General features: G+C 42.8%; 1 protein-coding gene across 1 annotated transcript in view; it reads left to right on the forward strand.

The window, feature by feature from the left end:
• Positions 1 to 2,360: 2,360 nt before the first annotated feature.
• LOC124605460 (E3 ubiquitin-protein ligase rnf146) overlaps positions 2,361 to 19,585 on the forward strand; it is a 60,274-nt gene continuing 43,049 nt past the window's right edge. The window contains exons 1-2 of the mRNA XM_047137149.1: positions 2,361 to 2,686; positions 2,763 to 3,011. Of these exons, the coding sequence (XP_046993105.1) occupies positions 2,575 to 2,686; positions 2,763 to 3,011 (361 nt within the window). The 5' untranslated portion in view covers positions 2,361 to 2,574. The remainder of the gene's footprint in view (positions 2,687 to 2,762; positions 3,012 to 19,585) is intronic.

Genomic DNA, 19,585 nt, shown 5'->3' on the forward strand with positions numbered 1-19,585 from the left:
TACTGCAGAAGACTATCACTTGCATTAGTACAGCAATGAACAACTGATGTGAAGTCCTTCCAGAATTTCTCCCAAAGAAAACAAAACAATTTGGAAGTGCAGTGTTTGGATTTCAGTAGGATAAGACCTTAGTTTCATATGTTCCTTGTAAAAACTGTGCTATAATACGTTTGTCTGCTGTACATGACATAGCAACACTGGATGAAGAAACACACAAACCTGAAATCATAATTGAGTACAACATGATAAAAGGTGGAGTTGACGTTGTAGATAAAATGTGTGCCTGATATTCCATTTCAAGAATTACAAGGTGATGGCCATTGGTTACTTTTTCATTTTTATGGACATTGTCGGAATTAATATGCAAACTAACTGTCTGTGAAAAGTGTTATGAAAGTGAACATATGTCAGAAAACCGGCTAGCTTGTTATTTAATGAACTAAAAGAGCATAAACGTTTGTTATACATGTTGAAGATAGTAAATATGAACTGCTTTCTTCAATACATATAATAGCATGTTTAAGACAAGTTTGTTTCTACTGACAAATGACCATGTTGTAAATTTTACAAAGTGCGCCTAATCGTGTGACAACAGTAGGCGCGCCAGCCAGAGGGTTAAGCATGCTCTAAACAACACTATCGTTGCAATGGATAGCGACGACAACGCATTACCTGAAATCGCGCGATGTTTCTAGTAGACGCAACCTGATACACGTGTCGACGTCTGCCCAGTTTGCGACCTCAACAGCGTCGAAATAGGGTTGAAACTTCCGTGCCATAATAACAAAGGTATGATGCAAGAGTCCTGGGCTGGTAAGCACTTACCTTTATTCATTGCTGTAATACTGAACAAAATTTAGTCCACGTATCTCACAGATACGTACGCGACTAACAAGGGGTTAAAAACATCTTATTGCCGCCATCAGACCTGCAGACTACATTATACAGAAGAATAAGACATGAATGGCGAGATGAATATCAACTATCATACACATGGAAGGTAAATATCATGGTCAAATACAGCCAGACATTCCCTCGAAGCCCAGGTTCCACATACTTCACACGAATAAGAAGTTTATAAGCACCGTATTCGGATGTGATTTAATCATGGATCGTTCCCTAGCCATCTTCTCCGAATACAAGTTCGAGATAACTCTTATTGCGAATGTGACGGAATAACAGTAGGGAATATCAGTGACATATTTTATGAATGTTAACTGTACGCAAATCAGTAAACCGATTTCATTCAACAACTAAAGCCCGGTCCACACGCAACGATCTGTCTGCGTAGACATCGGCGCAGATGTCTGTACATGCAAAAGATCGCTTCAAATGTGGTGTGTTCACACGACACAAACCCCAATCTACTACTCACCCGCCATCTTTCGGTGTAGAAAAGAAATATCAGTGGCAAGCGACTACGCTCCCCGTAAACGTCAAAAATTTAATTCAGTTATTTTGAAATATAGAAATGGACGAAATTCTGTTGTGGTCTGTGTTCGCAACTCGTGTCGCAAAAAAGCATTCAGACCAACCGCAGGAAACAGAGAAAGCGGTCAAAATGGTGTAGACAGTGTCTGCTAAAGCGAAAGTAGTTTTCTCACGTAAATTTACTGCGCGAGTTGCAGGGCGAACTTAACGACTGGCGAAATTATTTGCGGACGGATGTCGAAACCTATAATAATCTCTTAAAGCTTGTAACCCCTAATATTATGAGAAAAAATATTTGTATGAGAAGGGCAATTTCTCCTCATGAACGGCTGGCGGTAACATTAAGATTCCTCCTAGCAACAGGAAGGAGCTACAAGGATTTGGAATTTTCAACTGCAGTATCGAAAAAAACCTTGAGTGAAATAATAGCCAACAGATGTGCAGCTATTTACGCTGTCTTGACGGATGAGTTCTTTTTATAACAGTAGTTAATTTTCTATTATGTTTTCACACAAATATATTCTTTTGAATAAACCTTTGATAACCGTATGTGAAATATATTGTTTTACATTATATCGTGTTCCATTTCCTCGCACATTGACACTCCAATTTCATCTTCAATTGAACCCACAGATTTGAGAAGTTTCGCTCAAACATCCAGTTTTGCACACACCTCAGGCTGGTGCAAATCTTGTCCACACGCAACGATCTGTCTGCGCAGATGTGATGTGCGCAGACATTTGCGCAGACAGATCGTTGCGTGTGTACGGGCCTTAATACGATGTGATCAACCATTTCCAACTACTCCACTCCATCAAAATAATATCGCAGTTTTAAAACTAATTATGATATTCATTGATAAATGCGACATTACTTCGTAAATCTCCAAAACTCTGAGAGAAGGATATATAGCCTTCGCACCAAAAGTCACAATAATTAATAATAAGATCCGTTATGTTGTGATGTAATATCTTTGACTTTGGGTGTTATGTTTTCGTTCGAGTGGAAGAGGTGAATCTGAACGGGTTATTATGAAAACAAATGTTATTATCGTTTCGTGTTAAGGGGTGTAGATGTTAAATTGTAAACGCGTGGGTGTCCTGAAGGTGGTGCTCATGCGGTCTAGCTAGTCATAAACTGAAAATGGCTGAGGGTGGCACGTCTGCTGAGCCAAATAAAATAAAGATGTCAGCGAAAGAAGAGGACAAAGAAGAGCGCGCAGCAGCAACTGGAAATAAAGAACAAGTATTTGAAGGTAACGAGTTTGTGTTCTACTTTCGACGAAATTGGTAAGTAAGTAGATACTAATTTTTATTTGCTGTCGATTTCAGGCCCGCAGATTCCAGAATGCGCAGTTTGTCTCCAAACGTGTATACACCCCGCCCAGCTTCCTTGTGGACATATCTTCTGCTTTCTTTGTGTAAAGGGTGTTGCCAATCAGAGCAGAAAATGTGCAATGTGCCGTCAGGAAATTCCACCGGATTATTTGGAAAAACCTCAGCTTGTCGAAGTCAGTGGACTAGAAAAGGAGGCTGTTAGCTTCGACGATGGGTACCAGTGGTTTTATGAAGGAAGGAATGGTGAGTAATTGTTTAGGTGTTTGACATCAATTTTCACTGTCACAGAATACTGATAGGTAGTAATTAACATTCCATACAAACACGATAGAGAAGGATTGTACAGCGTCTTAAATTGCAGTCTCATCGTTTTAAATGCTTTGGTAACACGGAGATTGTCTTAGATTCATACAACAACAAGGAAATTAAGAAAACCTATAAGAATGAAAGTAAAATATTCACATCAGATACATGAAAAACATTCCAAGTCTACTGAAACGCGCCAACCCCATCGGTCCATTAGTTGAAGTACGTCGTAAGATTTGCGATGATGTCTGAAATGCTTTTGTATGTATTTATCCGTTTACTAAAAATTAATTGTTGTATGTTTCGTTGAATGTATTTCAGTTATTTCTCGTGTGTGCCGGCTTAGAACGCTTTGTTTATTAGATCTATATAGACGACGTGGAGATGCTATCCTTCGAGGAGGAATATGTTTCATGTTGTGCTCTTTACTTTATATCTTTTATAAATTTCCACTTACACACTGTTGTGTGTGAAATATAGCATAGCCTGAGGTCCATTTTACATTATAAGGTGATGGATTGGTTGGGAGTTTGTAAAACTGACAAATGTGTCTGAACAGTCTTCTCATATGTTATTCCATAGTTACATATTCTCCAAGTTGTCTGATATTTTCAAGTCGTGACGTGTTTGACCTTCAAAAATACTTAGTCTGATAATACCATCTGTCTGCCTTGTCCATGGTGCCATCAAAACAGTCTTGAATCAGTCATCAGAATCCATTATGCAGAAAATATGTGCCATAGCAAGTATTAGAGTTGAGTGTGGCATCACGTGTTGTCTTCACCAATTCATAATTAAAAATGTCGTGTTCCAGCTTAAGCTAGATATCTTAACTATGCTGCAGATGAGCCTTTCACCACAACTTGCATTCCAAAACAAAATAGATATTTTCAGTGTTTTATGTTACTGTTAGCACACAATTGTCATCACACATCATAGCATCGTTACATCATTGTCCAAAACTGATGTCTGGAAACAGCCGACCCAACATTTAAACATGGTTTGGACTTTAGTAAGGGTTGCAGGTTCTGAGGAATCACTGTCACATTCCATATGGAATTTGCAGCTGAGTTAGCTCTCATTTTCATCATAATGTACAGTGAAACCTCAAATAAAAAACCGTCAACGGGAAGGTAAGCAGCACTGATCCACAAAACTACTGTCCAATCTTGTTGACATCTATCTGTTATAGAATCCTAGAACATAATCTGAGCTCAGACATAATTAGGTATCTCAAACGCTATGAACTCCATGCCAACCAGTATGAATTCCGAAAGGGTTGGTCATAGAAACTCAACTGTAATTTTTCTTGTGTAAAATCCTGAAAACCATGGATCAACACAGTCATGTGGGTGCAGTTGATCTTGACGTCCAAAAAGCATTTGACCCATTACCAAACCAATAATGTGCAATTATGTTGTTGTGGTCTCCATTCCAAAGATTGGTTTGACGTAACTCTCCATGCTGTATTCAAGTTTTGATCGCTCTCTACAATTTTTAACCCCGCACTTCCCTCCATTACCAAGTTTACCATTCCTTCACATTTCAGAGTGTGTCCCATCAACCAATCCCTTCTTTCATTCAAGTTCTGCGATAAATTTATTTCTTTTATCTTCAGTCCAGTACTTTCTCATTAGTTATGTGAAAAACCACAATTCTTCTATAGAAACCTATTTCAGAAGCTTCTATTCTCTTCTTGTCTGAACTGCATATTGTGGCCCTTTCACTTCCTTTCAAGGCTACACTTCAGACAAATACATTCAGATAAGACATAGTAACGTTTTACATTCAGTGTTAACAAATTCCTCATTTTAAAAATGCTTTCTGTGCTGTAGCCAGTCAGGGTTTTATATAGTGTGTGCTTTGGGCATCATCAGTATTTTGCCATCCAAATAGCAAAACTATCTAGGGTCGTGCAGGTATTTGTTAACTAGGACTAATTGAGAACAGCGGGTATAAAATTTTTTTGGAGACATTAGGTGTTATTGTAGGCAGAATTGTTTTCAGCTGCCATTTTTTATTGTGACATCACTTCCCTCTCTTTTTTGTTGTTGAATTTTGTTAATTGTTGAGCTTTTTATGTTGCTTTAACTACCAGTTCGTCAGCTCCAGATTTCTGAAGAAAGAAAATTGTACTTTTTTTCTGTTATCTATTGGTAAGGTAAACACATTTATGGTCCACTCAATTATTTTATGAGTCCCAAGTGAAATTATAAAAGTGGAATTACTTAATTTCGAGATAAATGAGAACTATTGCACGTTTACGTTTATCACAAAAATTACAAAGTGTGTAATTGGGAACAGATAGTGAGTTGAGACTTAGAATGATATGATTATGATATTCTGTATCAGATTTTGTAAACTGCCAAGGACTTACAGGGTGTCCCACTTGAAAGAGACCCCACAAACGAACATTTGCTTAAATTAGCCTTAAAGGCTTTGCATAAAAATAAGGAAATGGAAATGAACATGTCATACCTTGTTCACGGGGAAATAAAGGTGAATCACAAAAGGTGCTGGAAGTGACCACCCTCAACTTCTAAACACAGTTGAACACGACGCTGCAGATTCTCAAACATTGCTGCCAGAACCTCTGGTGTCAATACTTGGATTTCACAGATAATGTTCTCTCATAAATCTTCCAAGTTGCAAGGTTTGTTCCTGTAGATCTTGCCTTTTAGGCCACACCAGAGAAAAACAGTCAGGTGGTGTTAAATCAAGTGACTTGGGGGCCACATTTCTTTCGAAATCATTCTTCTGGGGGGAAAATGGTTCAACCTCAGCCATGGTCACTCAAGACATGTGGCACTGTCATGTTGGTACCAGCCAAAGGTAAGTTCCTCATTGTCCAGCTTGTTCACAAATGCCTGGAACATTTTGATGTCAACTGGACTTGCCACAGTAGTCTTGAGAAAACCGATGATGCGACACTGTGATATTGCACAGAACACGCCAGTCTTCGAATCCAGCAGTTACTAGACCAGTGCATGTGGATTTTCATTAAACCACGAAAGTCTATTCTGTGAGTTAACATAGCCAGAGAGGTGGAACCATGCCTCGTCACTAAACCATGTGTACTGCAATATTCCTGTCCTCTGAGCAATAAATTGCTGAAACGAACGGCAAAATTTAATGTGTTTGTGTTTGTCATTGACATTCAGTTCCTGAACAACTGTAAACCTGTGTAGCTACATGCTGGCTTTCTTCGCAGTACTGTGACATGTACTCTGTGATATTCAATATTCCTGAGATAAAAGTCGGACGTACTTTGCAAGAGAAGCAAACAACAGTTGTTTCATGTCAGTCAATTTTTCTGCCAATAATGGCGGCTATACCCCACCATGAAGATCCTATTCCAATGCTCTCCATCTTGTTCACTGTCTTTTGTATGCTGCATTTAGACAATATATATTAGTCACTAAAACATTTGAAAAACATTTGCTGACATGTCTTAATGGAACCAGTAATCCAATATTGTTTCACAAGAAACATGCGCTCTTCAACATTGTCACTAAACATGAACACTGAGGTCCTGCCCCAGCAATGTGCAGAAACACTTTTGTGTCAAATGATGTTGCAAAGTCTAGTGGTGCCACGTTAAACGCACAAATTACACAGTGCAGTTGCTACACGTTTGTGGGACCCCTTTCGATTGGAACACCCTGTGCATTAAGAAGCATCCACATTGCTGTTACACTATAAATATGTCAAAGGCTGTGCATGATGATCTAAATACTGTAAGTCAAAACATTTAGGGAAGCAGAAGCAACAAATGATGACCCTAAATCAACCCTATACCACTAAGTTAAAGGGTGGAAATTATATTTTTCTGAGAATTCAGAAGTAAAGAATAAAAAGAAGAAATTAAATCTGACACTTTCTAGAGGATTTGCATGTTTTTATTCTAATTTTTTCTTAAGGCCAGAGGCTACCACTGAATCGGTTAGGCCTTGAGCATCCTCGAGGTACTCCTCAACATATTGAAGCTACACTGTTTAACAGCTCATTCAGAAATGTGACATCCATGTGAGACAAAGGTATTAAAGTCATTTGTACACAGTATGTTAAACAGTTACAATATTATGAAACGGATAGATTTCTACCTAACATATAGTGGAGATGTTGAGTTGTAGACAGCTGCAACTAAAAGACTGCTTAATAAGTAGCTTTTGGGCAATTCTTCTGAATTAGACAACATAAACACATACGTTTATGCAAATGCAAGTCACACATATGTGACCACCATCTCTGATTGCCGAGGCCACATTACAAGCTACTGCACATGATGTGAGAAGCATAGGAGTGGGGACGGTAAAGTGCTGCTTGTGGGAGCATAAAGGGACAAAGTGGAGAGAGAGGAGGACAGCTAGGTGCGGTCGGTAGGTTAGGTGTAGGTGGGGGTTGGGGGGAGTGGGAAAGGAGAGAAGTAGAAAGACTGTCAGCGTATTTGTGGAATAGAGGCCTCTTTAGTACTGGAGTGGGAACAAGGAAGGGGACAATGAGTGAAAGACAATGACTAATGAAGATTGAGGTTAGGAGGGTTACGGACATGTAGGGTATATTGCAGGAAGAGCCTTTACAATTCAGAAAGCTAGTGTTGGTGGGAAGAATCCAGATGGCACAGGCTGTGAAGCAGTCATCAAAATGAAGAACATTGTAGTGGGCAGTGGGCTCAGTAACTGGGTAGTCCAGCTGTTTCTTGGCCACAGTTTGTCGGTGGCCATTCGTGCAGAGAGACAGCTTGTTGTTTGTCACACACATGTAAAACACAGCACAATGGTTGCAGCTTAGCTTCTAGATCACATGACTAGTGTCACTGGAAGCATTGCCTTTGATGGGGTTGGTGATGCTTGTGACTGTACTGGACTAGGTGGTGGTGGTGGTGGTGGTGGTGGTGGTGGTGGTGGTGGTGGGAATGGGAGGGTGTATGGTACAGGTCTTGCATTTAGGTCTGTTACTTGAGACATGAGGCAAGAGGTTGGGGGCATAGGTTATATAGAGGTGGATGAGGATACCATGTAGGTTTGGTGGGTGGAGGAGTACTGCTGTGGGAGGGTTGGGAACGATAGTGGGTAGGACATTCCTCATTTCAGGGCATGATAAGAGATAGTCGAAACCCTGATGGAGAATGATTCAGTTGCTGCAGTCCTCGGTGGTACTGAGTCATGAGAGGAGTGCTCTTCATGCCCAGTCAGTAGGATATTGGGAGGTAGCGGGTGACTAGAGCAATAAGGCGCAGAAGATCTGCTTCTGTACGAGGTTGGGAACGTAATTGCAAGAGTGACTGTTGTGATGGCCACGGGTGGCTAGCTGTATCGAAGGGAGTCGGTCCAACATCGAGAAAGGTGGCTTGTTTTGTTCAGGAGGACCAGGTGAAGCGAATGAGGGAGAAGGTGTTGAGGTTCTGGAGGGATGTTGATAGATCATAAAGATGTCATCAGTTGGTCTGAACCAGGTGAGGGGTTTAGGATTCTGGATAGTTAGGAAGGATTCCGCTAGATTGCCCAAAATAGGTTGGCATAGGATAGTTCCATGTGTGCCCATCACCATACCCCGGATTTGTTGGTAGGTGGTGCCTTCAAAGGAGAAGTAATTGTGGGTGTGCAGAGGCCAGACTAACTCATGGTTTCTGGAGAGGGGCAGCAACTTTTTCAGCAGTTGGAGCTATAACAATCTGGCCTTGTTACATAGCCTTGCTGTGTTGGTACCGCAGACGGCTGGAAGCAAGGGGAAACTACAGCTGCTATTTTAGCAAGGCCAGTGCAGCTCTTCTGTTCAAATTGTTACAGCTGCAACTGCGGGAAAGGTTGCTGCCCCTCTTCAGGAACTGTGAGTTAGTCTGGCCTCTGCACAGACACCCCTTCATTGTGGTCGTATGGCTTTCCACATCATTGAGGCACTCGAGCCATCCCACCCCTCCTTGGCAAGGTTGGTGGTTCATGGGGGAGAAACTTACTATGTACCTAAATTGAATACTAACAGCTCTCTGAAAAGAGGTGTTTATATGTAGCTGCTTACATTTTAATTTTTTCCTATACGAAGGGGGGTCGAAAAGTTTCTAGCCTAACAAATAAAGAATGACAGAAATTTCATAATACCAATTTATTTTTCAATATAATACACGTGTACACTAATACACTTGCGACCACATTCAGATGACTTCTGCAAAACATTCAAATAAAAGGTCTTCGATTTCGAGTCCAGGTGTTCACAGCATCAATCACTGCGTCATCATTGTAAAATCGTCATCTTTTGAGGTCTTTTATTAGGTTTGGGAAAAGAAAAAGTCTGATGGAGTTAAATTGGAGAATATTGATGACATAACAATTTGAACCCACAGTCATGCGGAGTTTCTAGTGTTGCAAGGTCTTTGTGCACCGGTGTGTTGTGCTGATGCAAAAGAACTCTGTGTACCAGTTTTCTCTTCTCTCAAATGGCACAGGAGGGTGCAGTAGTACGATGCATTGATAGTTATGCTCTTTTGCATGTAAACCACTATAATTACCCCTTTCTGCATCCTAGAACACCAATGCCATCACCTTGCCAGCTGCTTTTTGCTCCCAGAATTTTTTTTATGGGGATGAAGGATGTTTCCATTGTTTTGTTTTGTCTCAGGATGAAAGTGGTGAACCCATGTTCCATCCATTGTCACATACCTTGCAAGAAACCCGTCTTCATCTGCATCAACAACACTGCACAAGCTCCTGTCTCTGATCTGCATTTAAGTCTTTTGGGACCCACTAAGATAAAACTTTCCGCATTCCCGAAATACCCACAACAATGTCATAAACACGCCCACGGGTGATTCCAAGTGTGGTTTCAATGTGCTACAACGTTGTTCGATGATCCTGCAAAATTGTGTTAGGAATTGCAGTCACTGTTTCATCAGTGACAATGGTGACAGGCTTTCTGCTCCTTGTCACATCTTCCACACTCGTTCTTCCACGTTTGAAGTCGGACACCCAGTTTTTCACTATTGTATAAGACAGCACTGTCCTTGAGTGTGTTCCGCATGTCCTCCGCAATTTCCTTGGGCATCACTCCCTTCAAATGAAGATATTCAATCACAGCACGGTTCTTGATTCTCTCTATATTCTCCAATTTGCTTACACTACAGTACACAATGCATCCTAGCGGCAAAACTAACAAAGCTGGAGCCGCGAAATTTTACATGCGTCCCCCACACAGTGTCACCATAAAAGTAGGTGGTGGTGTTTGTATGAGACATTACAGTAACTATCTCAAGCTTGAAACTTTTTGACCGCCACTCGTATTGTAATACATTCTAGATGCTATGCATACACCATTTACATGAATATAATAGGGAAACATTCCACGCGGGAAAAATATATTTAAAAACAAATATGATGTGACTTACCATACGAAAGCGCTGGCAGGTCGATAGAAACACAAACAAACACATACATACACACAAAATTCTAGCTTTCGCAACCAATGGTTGCTTTGTCAGGAAAGAGGGAAGGAGAGGGAAAGACGAAAGGATGTGGGTTTTAAGGGAGAGGGTAAGGAGTCATTCCAATCCCGGGAGCGGAAAGACTTACCTTAGGGGGAAAAAAGGGCAGGTATACACTCGCGCGCACACACACACACACACACACACACACACACACACACACACACACATATATCCATCCGCACATACACAGACACAAGCAGACATTTGTAAAGGCAAAGAGTTTGGGCAGAGATGTCAGTCGAGGCGGAAGTAAAGAGGCAAAGATGTTGTTGAAAGACAGGTGAGGTATGCGCGGCGGCAACTTGAAATTAGCGGAGGTTGAGGCCTGGCGGATAACGAGAAGAGAGGATATACTGAAGGGCAAGTTCCCATCTCCGGAGTTCAGACAGGTTGGTGGTAGTGGGAAGTATCCAGATAACCCGGACGGTGTAACACTGTGCCAAGATGTGCTGGCCATGCACCAAGGCATGTTTAGCCATAGGGTGATCCTCATTACCAACAAACACTGTTTGCCTGTGTCCATTCATGCGAATGGACACTTTGTTGCTGGTCATTCCCACATAGAAAGCTTCACAGTGTATGGAGGTCAGTTGGTAAATCACATGGGTGCTTTCACACGTGGCTCTGCCTTTGATCGTGTACACTTTCCGGGTTACAGGACTGGAGTAGGTGGTGGTGGGAGTGTGCATTGGACAGGTTTTACACTGGGGGCAGTTACAAGGGTAGGAGCCAGAGGGTAAGGAAGGTGGTTTGGGGATTTCATAGGGATGAACTAAGAGGTTACGAAGGTTAGGTGGACAGCGGAAAGACCCTCTTGGTGGAGTGGGGAGGATTTCATGAAGGATGGATCTCATTTCAGGGCAGGATTTGAGGAAGTCGTATCCCTGCTGGAGAGCCACATTCAGAGTCTGATCCAGTCCCGAAAAGTATCCTGTAACAAGTGGGGCACTTTTGGGGTTCTTCTGTGGGAGGTTCTGGGTTTGAGGGGGGATGAGGAAGTGGCTCTGGTTATTTGCTTCTGTACCAGGTCGGGAGGGTAGTTGCGGGATGTGAAAGCTGTTTTCAGGTTGTTGGTGTAATGGTTCAGGGATTCCGGACTGGAGCAGATTCGTTTGCCACGAAGACCTAGGCTGTAGGGAAGGGACCGTTTGATGTGGAATGGGTGGCAGCTGTCATAATGAAGGTACTGTTGCATGTTGGTGGGTTTGATGTGGACTGACGTGTGAAGCTGGCCATTGGACAGATGAAGGTCAACGTCAAGGAAAGTGGCATGGGATTTGGAGTAGGACCAGGTGAATCTGATGGAACCAAAGGAGTTGAGGTTGGAGAGGAAATTCTGGAGTTCTTCTTCACTGTGAGTCCAGATCATGAAGATGTCATCAATAAATCTGTACCAAACTTTGGGTTGGCAGGCCTGGGTAACCAAGAAGGCTTCCTCTAAGCGACCCATGAATAGGTTGGCGTACGAGGGGGCCATCCTGGTACCCATGGCTGTTCCCTTTAATTGTTGGTATGTCGGGCCTTCAAAAGTGAAGAAGTTGTGGGTCAGGATGAAGCTGGCTAAGGTAATGAGGAAAGAGGTTTTAGGTAGGGTGGCAGGTGATTGGCGTGAAAGGAAGTGCTCTATCACAGCGAGGCCCTGGATGTGCGGAATATTTGTGTATAAGGAAGTGGCATCAATGGTTACAAGGATGGTTTCCGGGGGTAATAGATTGGGTAAGGATTCCAGGCGTTCGAGAAAGTGGTTGGTGTCTTTGATGAAGGATGGGAGACTGCATGTAATGGGTTGAAGGTGTTGATCTACGTAGGCAGAGATACGTTCTGTGGGGTCTTGGTAACCAGCTACAATGGGGCGGCCGGGATGATTGGGTTTGTGAATTTTAGGAAGAAAGTGCGGGGTGTCGGTGGGGTCAGGAGGTTGATGGAGTCAGGTGAAAGGTTTTGTAGGGGGCCTAAGGTTCTGAGGATTCCTTGAAGCTCCGCCTGGACATCAGGAATGGGATTACCTTGGCAAACTTTGTATGTGTTGTTGTCTGAAAGCTGACGCAGTCCCTCAGCCACATACTCCCGACGATCAAGTACCACGGTCATGGAACCCTTGTCCTCCGGAAGAATGACAATGGATCGGTCAGCCTTCAGATCACGGATAGCTTGGGCTTCAGCAGTGGTGATGTTGGGAGTAGGATTAAGGTTTTTTAAGAAGGATTGAGAAGCAAGGCTGGAAGTCAGAAATTCCTGGAAGGTTTAGAGAGGGTGATTTTGAGGAAGAGGAGGTGTGTCCCGCTGTGACGGAGGACGGAACTGTTCCAGGCAGGGTTCAATTTGGATAGTGTCTTAGGGAGTTGGATCATTAGGAGTAGGATTAGGATCATTTTTCTTCGTGGCAAAGTGATATTTCCAGCAGAGAGTAGGAGTGTAGGACAGTAAATCTTTGACGAGGGCTGTTTGGTTGAATCTGGGAGTGGGGCTGAAGGTGAGGCCTTTGGATGGGACAGAGGTTTCGGATTGGGAGAGAGGTTTGGAGGAAAGGTTAACTACTGAATTGGGGTGTTGTGGTTCCAGATTGCGTTGAACTCCGGAGATGGGAACTTGCCCTTCAGTATATCCTCTCTTCTCGTTATCCGCCAGGCCTCAACCTCCGCTAATTTCAAGTTGCCGCCGCTCATATCTCATCTGTCTTTCAACAACATCTTTGCCTCTTTACTTCTGCCTCGACTGACATCTCTGCGCAAACTCTTTGCCTTTACAAATGTCTGCTTGTGTCTGTGTATGTGCAGATGGATATGTGTGTGTGTGCGAGTGTATACCTGTCCTTTTTTCCCTCTAAGGTAAGTCTTTCCGCTCCCGGGATTGGAAGGACTCCTTACCCTCTCCCTTAAAACCCACATCCTTTCGTCTTTCCCTCTCCTTCCCTCTTTCCTGGTGAAGCAACCATTGGTTGCGAAAGCTAGAATTTTGTGTGTATGTATGTGTTTGTTTGTGTTTCTATCGCCCTGCCAGCGCTTTCATATGGTAAGTCACATTATCTTTGTTTTTAAATACACCATTTACATGATATACGTGTTGTCGGAGAGACCCATCCTAAAAGAAATTTGCATATTTTTATAACATTTCCATAACTGATGGAAGATAGCTTCATTAGTGTCTCAGTCTGTGAAGTATTAATGAGCTTATGTCCATGGATCTGTAGAGGCTCTCTCACAAAGTATGTACACACCAATGCTTGTGATTCATTCTGTTGCAGCCCAGATGAAACTTTGAAACCTCATCAGCAAAGTGATCGTATGGCTCATTTGCCTCCAAATGGGAAATTTAAAAAAAAATACTGTTGTAAATTAACACACATAAGTAACAGGACCTCGAAATCTCAGATGTTTACGAAGTAATAAACAATGAAAAAATGGATTTATGTTGAACAGCTGTATATTACCTTACATGCATTGAAACTTCATAGTAAACACTGCATAAACTATATTGCTGGACTAGACATAATTTTAAGTTAATGAGCTTTTTTATTACATGTCTTGATAATTTTAGGCTACTAAAAAATTAAATTTATGGTGCAACTTGTCTTTGTTGTTCTGAGAAAATAAAATTTAAAAAAGCAGAGGAATTTCTGTCATGCTGTAGAATTCAACCCAAGATGTGAATAAATGAGCCATAGCAAACAAGGGGTCAACTGAAAAGTGGGATCCAACTCGTCGACTTGGATCAATGACATCATTTTTAATCATAAATATTAGTTTGTTTATTTTCGAACTGTAGGTAATAAATTGGTTATCTTCTGTGGCAAAGTGTCATAATCGAAATTAAAATAAATGAATGTATTATTAAGAGATACATGTTGTGTATGCTCTTTGTTTCTTGTGCTAACTTTAAATCATTTGAGTACACATTTTGAATTATACCTTTGTCTGATGGTCAGTCATTCCAACTGCTGTTTCCTCTGCAGCTGATTCGTATCCTGCACTATGTAGGTCAATTCAAGAGTTTTATACTACTAGTAACAAAAGCATAATATGTGACACATAATACTGGCATCTTGTAACTCAGTTGAACTATGAAGGTTGTATCCTATTCTTCAGTTGACCTATATAGGTCAGCTGAAGTACAGGATAAAAAATTTATGTTTGTCACTTTTTTCACCTTCCCTAGCACTAGTATACTATCCTTCAGTAGAGCTATATTAGTCAACTGAAGTACAGGATACAAATTTTACATTTTTTGCCTTTTGTCATCTTCACTAGTGCTAGCACCCTATTCTTCAGTTGACCTATAGTGGTCAACTGGAGTATAAGGATGCAAATTTTACATTTAATGGTGTGTGGCAGAGGGTACTTTTGGCATCACTGTCTGATCCCTCCAACCCTGTTCCACTCGTAAATAGTGCATGAGAAGAATCATTGTCGGTAAGCCTCTGTATTGGCTCTAATTTCTCGAATTTTCTCCTTGTAGTCAATAAGCAAGATGTATGTGGGGGGAAGTATATGTTGTCCGACTCCTGAAAAGTGCTGTCCCGAAATTTCAGTAGTAAATGTCTCCCTGATGCACGCCGTCTCTCTTCTAACACGTGCCATTGGAGTTTGTTTACCATCTCCCTAAAGCTCTCTCGCCAGCTAAATGATCTCTTGACGAAATAATGCTGCTCTTCATTGGATCTTCTTCTCTATGTCCTCTATCAGTCCTACCTGATAGGGATACGGGATAGATAAACAATACTCAAGAATTGGGCGAACAAGAGCCTTATAAGCCACTTCTTTCATGGGTGAGTCACATTTCCTTAAGATTTTTCCAATGAATCTGAGTGTGGTATCTGCTTTTCCTCCTATCTGTTTTATGTAGTCATTCGACTTACGGTCACCCTGGATAGTTACACCTAGATATTTTATGGCAGACACTGTCTCCAGCTTTTTGTCATCAATAGTGTAGCTGTACAGTAGTGGAATTCTTTTCCTTGTATGTGCAGTGTGTTACATTTATTTATATTCAGGGTCAACTGCCAGAGCCTGCACCATTCATCAATTCTCTGCGGTTCATTCTTCAAATTCTTACTATCTTCTGGCATTCCTACTTTGCTATGGACAACTGCATCATCCGCAAATAGCCTTAAAGAGCAACCAACGCTTTTTACTAGATCATTTATATATATTGTAAATGGCAACAGTCTTATCACACTTCTCTGTGGTACTTCAGATATTAACTTTACGGCTGTCCATTTTGTTCCATTAAGAATGACGTGTTGAGTTCTATTTGCAAGAAATCTTGAATCCAATCACAAGTCTGCTCCGATACTCCATAAGCTCGTATTTTTTTCATTAAATGGCATTGCGGCACGGTGTCAAATGCCTTACTGAAATCAAGGAACATGGCATCAACCTGAGTGCCATTGTCCACTGCGCTGTGTATCTCATGGAGGAGTAGAGTGAGCCGAGTTTCGCAGGATCTCTGTTTGCTAAATCCTTGTTGATTTTTGTAGAGGAGGTGTTCATTTTCGAAAAATATCATAATTGTTGAGCATAAAACATGTTCCGTAATTCTACAACAGATTGACATCAATAATATAGGTCTATAATCATGTGGATCTGTCTTATGGCCTTTCTTAAAAAAGGGAACGACTTGCGTTTTCTTCCATTCATTAGGCACCTTTCATTGCTCAAGCACTCTATAATAAATTACTGCTAGAAGGGCAGCAAGTTCTTTCGCATAATATTTATACAATTTTATAGGTATCTCATGTGGTGGTGACGCCTTTCCACTACTAACCGATAGTAGCTGCTTTCCAATTCCGCTATCGGCTATCTCAGTATCTGCCATTTTGATGTTCATATGGTGATTGAAAGGCGGGACAGTGTTACGATCTTCCACAGTGAAACAACTTTGGAAGACCGAATTCCGTATTTCAGCCTTCTCTCTCTTATCTTCTGTTTCAGTGTTGGTGTGGTCACGGAGAGAATGAATAGATGATTTTGACCCACTTATTGATTTTGCATATGACCAAAATCTCCTAGGTTTTGTGGGTTGAGAACATCTTGCTTTCAAAATCATTGAAGATTTCTCTCCTTACGCTCATTTTCGCTTCATTCAGATTTTGTTCGTTATCTAGGTTTTTACTTGAAACCTTACTTGGAACATACTTGTCTAGGGCATATTGAATTATGCTTTTGAATTTTTTCCATTTGTTCCCCACATCTTCGTCCTCATCACCGAATATTTCATGCTGGGTACTGAGATATTCTGAAATTTGTATGCTGTTACGCTTTCTTAACATTCCTTGTAGGACCCTTCGTCATAGGTGCTGTCACAGTCTTATGATCACTGACACATTCCTCTACATTAACTGATTCGATAAGTTCAGTTCTGTTTGTTGCCAGGAGGTCTAAGACATTACCCTCACGAGATGGTTCTCTATCTGCACAGGGTAATTTTTGGACAAGACATCCAGAACAATGCCACATGAATCCCTGTCTCTGGTCCCCCTGCGGGTCTGGGTGTTAGAATACGCCCAAGGTATTCCTGCCTGTCATAAGAGGCGACTAAAAGTAGTCTCACACATTTCGGCCTTTATGTGATGGTCCCCTGTAGGGTTTGACCTCCAGTTTCCAAAATTTTCCTGAAAAGCGAGCCAATCGGGGAATGCCGCCTTACAAGGTGCATCATGTCCATCATGCACTGAGACCTATCACATCCTTCATTGAGGTGCATCTGCACTCCTGCTCATTCTCCAACTGCTGGGCGAAGTCATCCTTCTGGGTGCACATTTTTCCATCAACTGTGCAGTATCATTTTCTACGTTGATGATGATAATGGACTTGTTTGCTTGGTTGCACCTGATATCCAGCATGCTAGCCAGTCCGCTGTGGTGGGGCCGCCATGTACCCAGTTGGTTGTAGCCCCCTGACCACACAAGGATCACTCTGCTGATGCCTGTGCTGTTAACTCCCCACGTATGGCGAGGATTAGATGCCCGTCACCCTTGGGCATTGGGACTCCCAGCAATGGCCATCCTGCCAGGTGGCCTTTGCTGCAGCTGGGTGGTGCCCATGGGGACGGTCCCTGGTCGGAGTGGGTGGCATCAGGGCTAATGACACACGATGAAGTGTAGTACATCATCTCTTGCTGGTGGTCAAACACCAGCAGTCTCTTAAGCGTTCACAGGCTCAATTCAACACACAGAAGTACGACCCCAAATTGTTCCCCTCCCTGGCCACACCATGGGAGGAACGTCAGGCTAAGGATGGCAACGGCTCTTATTCACTCCGGTATCTTGTATGTTCGAGAGCTGATGGGGAATCTTTCTTGACAGTGAAGCCTCACTATTTTGTTGAGCATTTAGAGGACAAGTTTGCAGAGGTGGAGGGCTTGTCCAAAATGAGATCTAGGACAGTCTTGATCAAAACAGCATCCTCCACCCAGTCATGGGTGTTACTCACTTGTGACAAGCCGGGGGATGTTTCTGTAACCATCACACCCCATAAGAGCTTAAATATGGTCCAGGGTATCGTATTTCACAGGGACCTTATTTTGCAGTTTGACGACGAGCTGCGTGCCAATTTACAGCAGCGAGGTGTACATTTCGTTTGGTGTGTCCACTGGGGTCCAAGGGATAATCAGGTTGCCAACAGTGCCTTCATCTTGGCCTTCGAGGGTGATACAGTACCCGGGAAGGTCAAGGTGATAGTGTACCGCTGTGATGTAAAGTCCTGTATCCCTCCCCCAATGCAGTGCTTTAAATGCTGGAAGTTCAGCCGTATGTCTTCCCGATGTACTTCCAGTGTCACATGTCGTGATTGCGGACGCCCGTCACATCCCAATACTCCATGTGCCCCACCTCCCATCTGTGTCAACTGCAGAGAACACCATTCGCCTTGCACGCCTGACTGCAGGATTCTCCAGAAAGAAAGGAAAATCATGGAGTACAAGGCATTGGACTGACTGACCTATATTGAGGCTAAGAGGAAATTTGAATGCCTACATCCTGTACGTATGACATTGTCTTACACCGCCGCTACAACAGTTTCAGCCCCATCAACTCCACTCACCTCTCAGAGCCGGAAGACTACATGTGCCCCCTTGATGGAGGGGGGCACTTCCCTTCCTGTCGGTCCTGGCTGCTGGCAGCACCTCAATGCCTTCCGCTGCGTGACCAACACAAACTGGGGTGCAGATCGCTCTATGCTGCTGAAGCTCTACAGAGTCCTTGTTCAATCCCGCCTTGACTATGGGAGTCTGGTTTGTGGTTCGGCGGCACCCTCAGCATTGTGTTTACTCAACCCAGTCCACCACTGCGGCATTCGCCTAGCGACAAGAGCTTTTAGGATGAGTCTGGTGACCAGTGTCTTTGTGGAGGCCGGAGTCCCTCCATTGCAGGTTAGGCATGCACAATTGCTGGCCAGTTACGTTGCACACGTTTATAGTTCTCCTGCACATCTGGATTACTGTATCCTTTTCCCACCAACTGCGGTTCATCTCCCACATCGGCGGCCCAGCTCAGGGCTTCCAATTGCAGTTCGTGTCCGATCCCTTCTTTCCGAACTGGAGTCCTTGCCTTTACCACCTATATTTGAGGTCCATTCACATACACCTCCATAATGTACACCTAGACCGCGGTCTCGCTTGGACCTTTCACATGGTCCTAAGGAGTCAGTTAATCCCGTGGTTCTCCTCTGCCACTTCCTCTCAATTCTTGACATGTACCGAGGCCATCAAGTGGTTTACACCCATGGGTCATTGGCTGATGATCACGTCAGCTTCACGTATGTCCATAGAGGACATATTGAACAGCATTCCTTGCCTGATTGCTGCAGTGTTTTCACTGCCGAGCTGGTGTCTATCTCGTGCTCTTGAGCACATCCATTCATGTCCTGGAGAGTCGTTTCTTCTGTGTACTGAGTCCTTGAGCAGCCTACAGCTTTCGACCAGTGCTACCCTCATCATGCTTTGGTAGCAACCATCCAGGAGTCCATCTATGCCCTGGAACGGTCCAGTCGTTCAGTAGTGTTTGTCTAGACCCCAGGCCACATCGGAATTCCAGGCA

This window comes from Schistocerca americana, chromosome 3 (genome assembly GCF_021461395.2).
Source record: "Schistocerca americana isolate TAMUIC-IGC-003095 chromosome 3, iqSchAmer2.1, whole genome shotgun sequence".
Taxonomy (NCBI): Eukaryota; Metazoa; Arthropoda; class Insecta; order Orthoptera; family Acrididae; genus Schistocerca; species Schistocerca americana.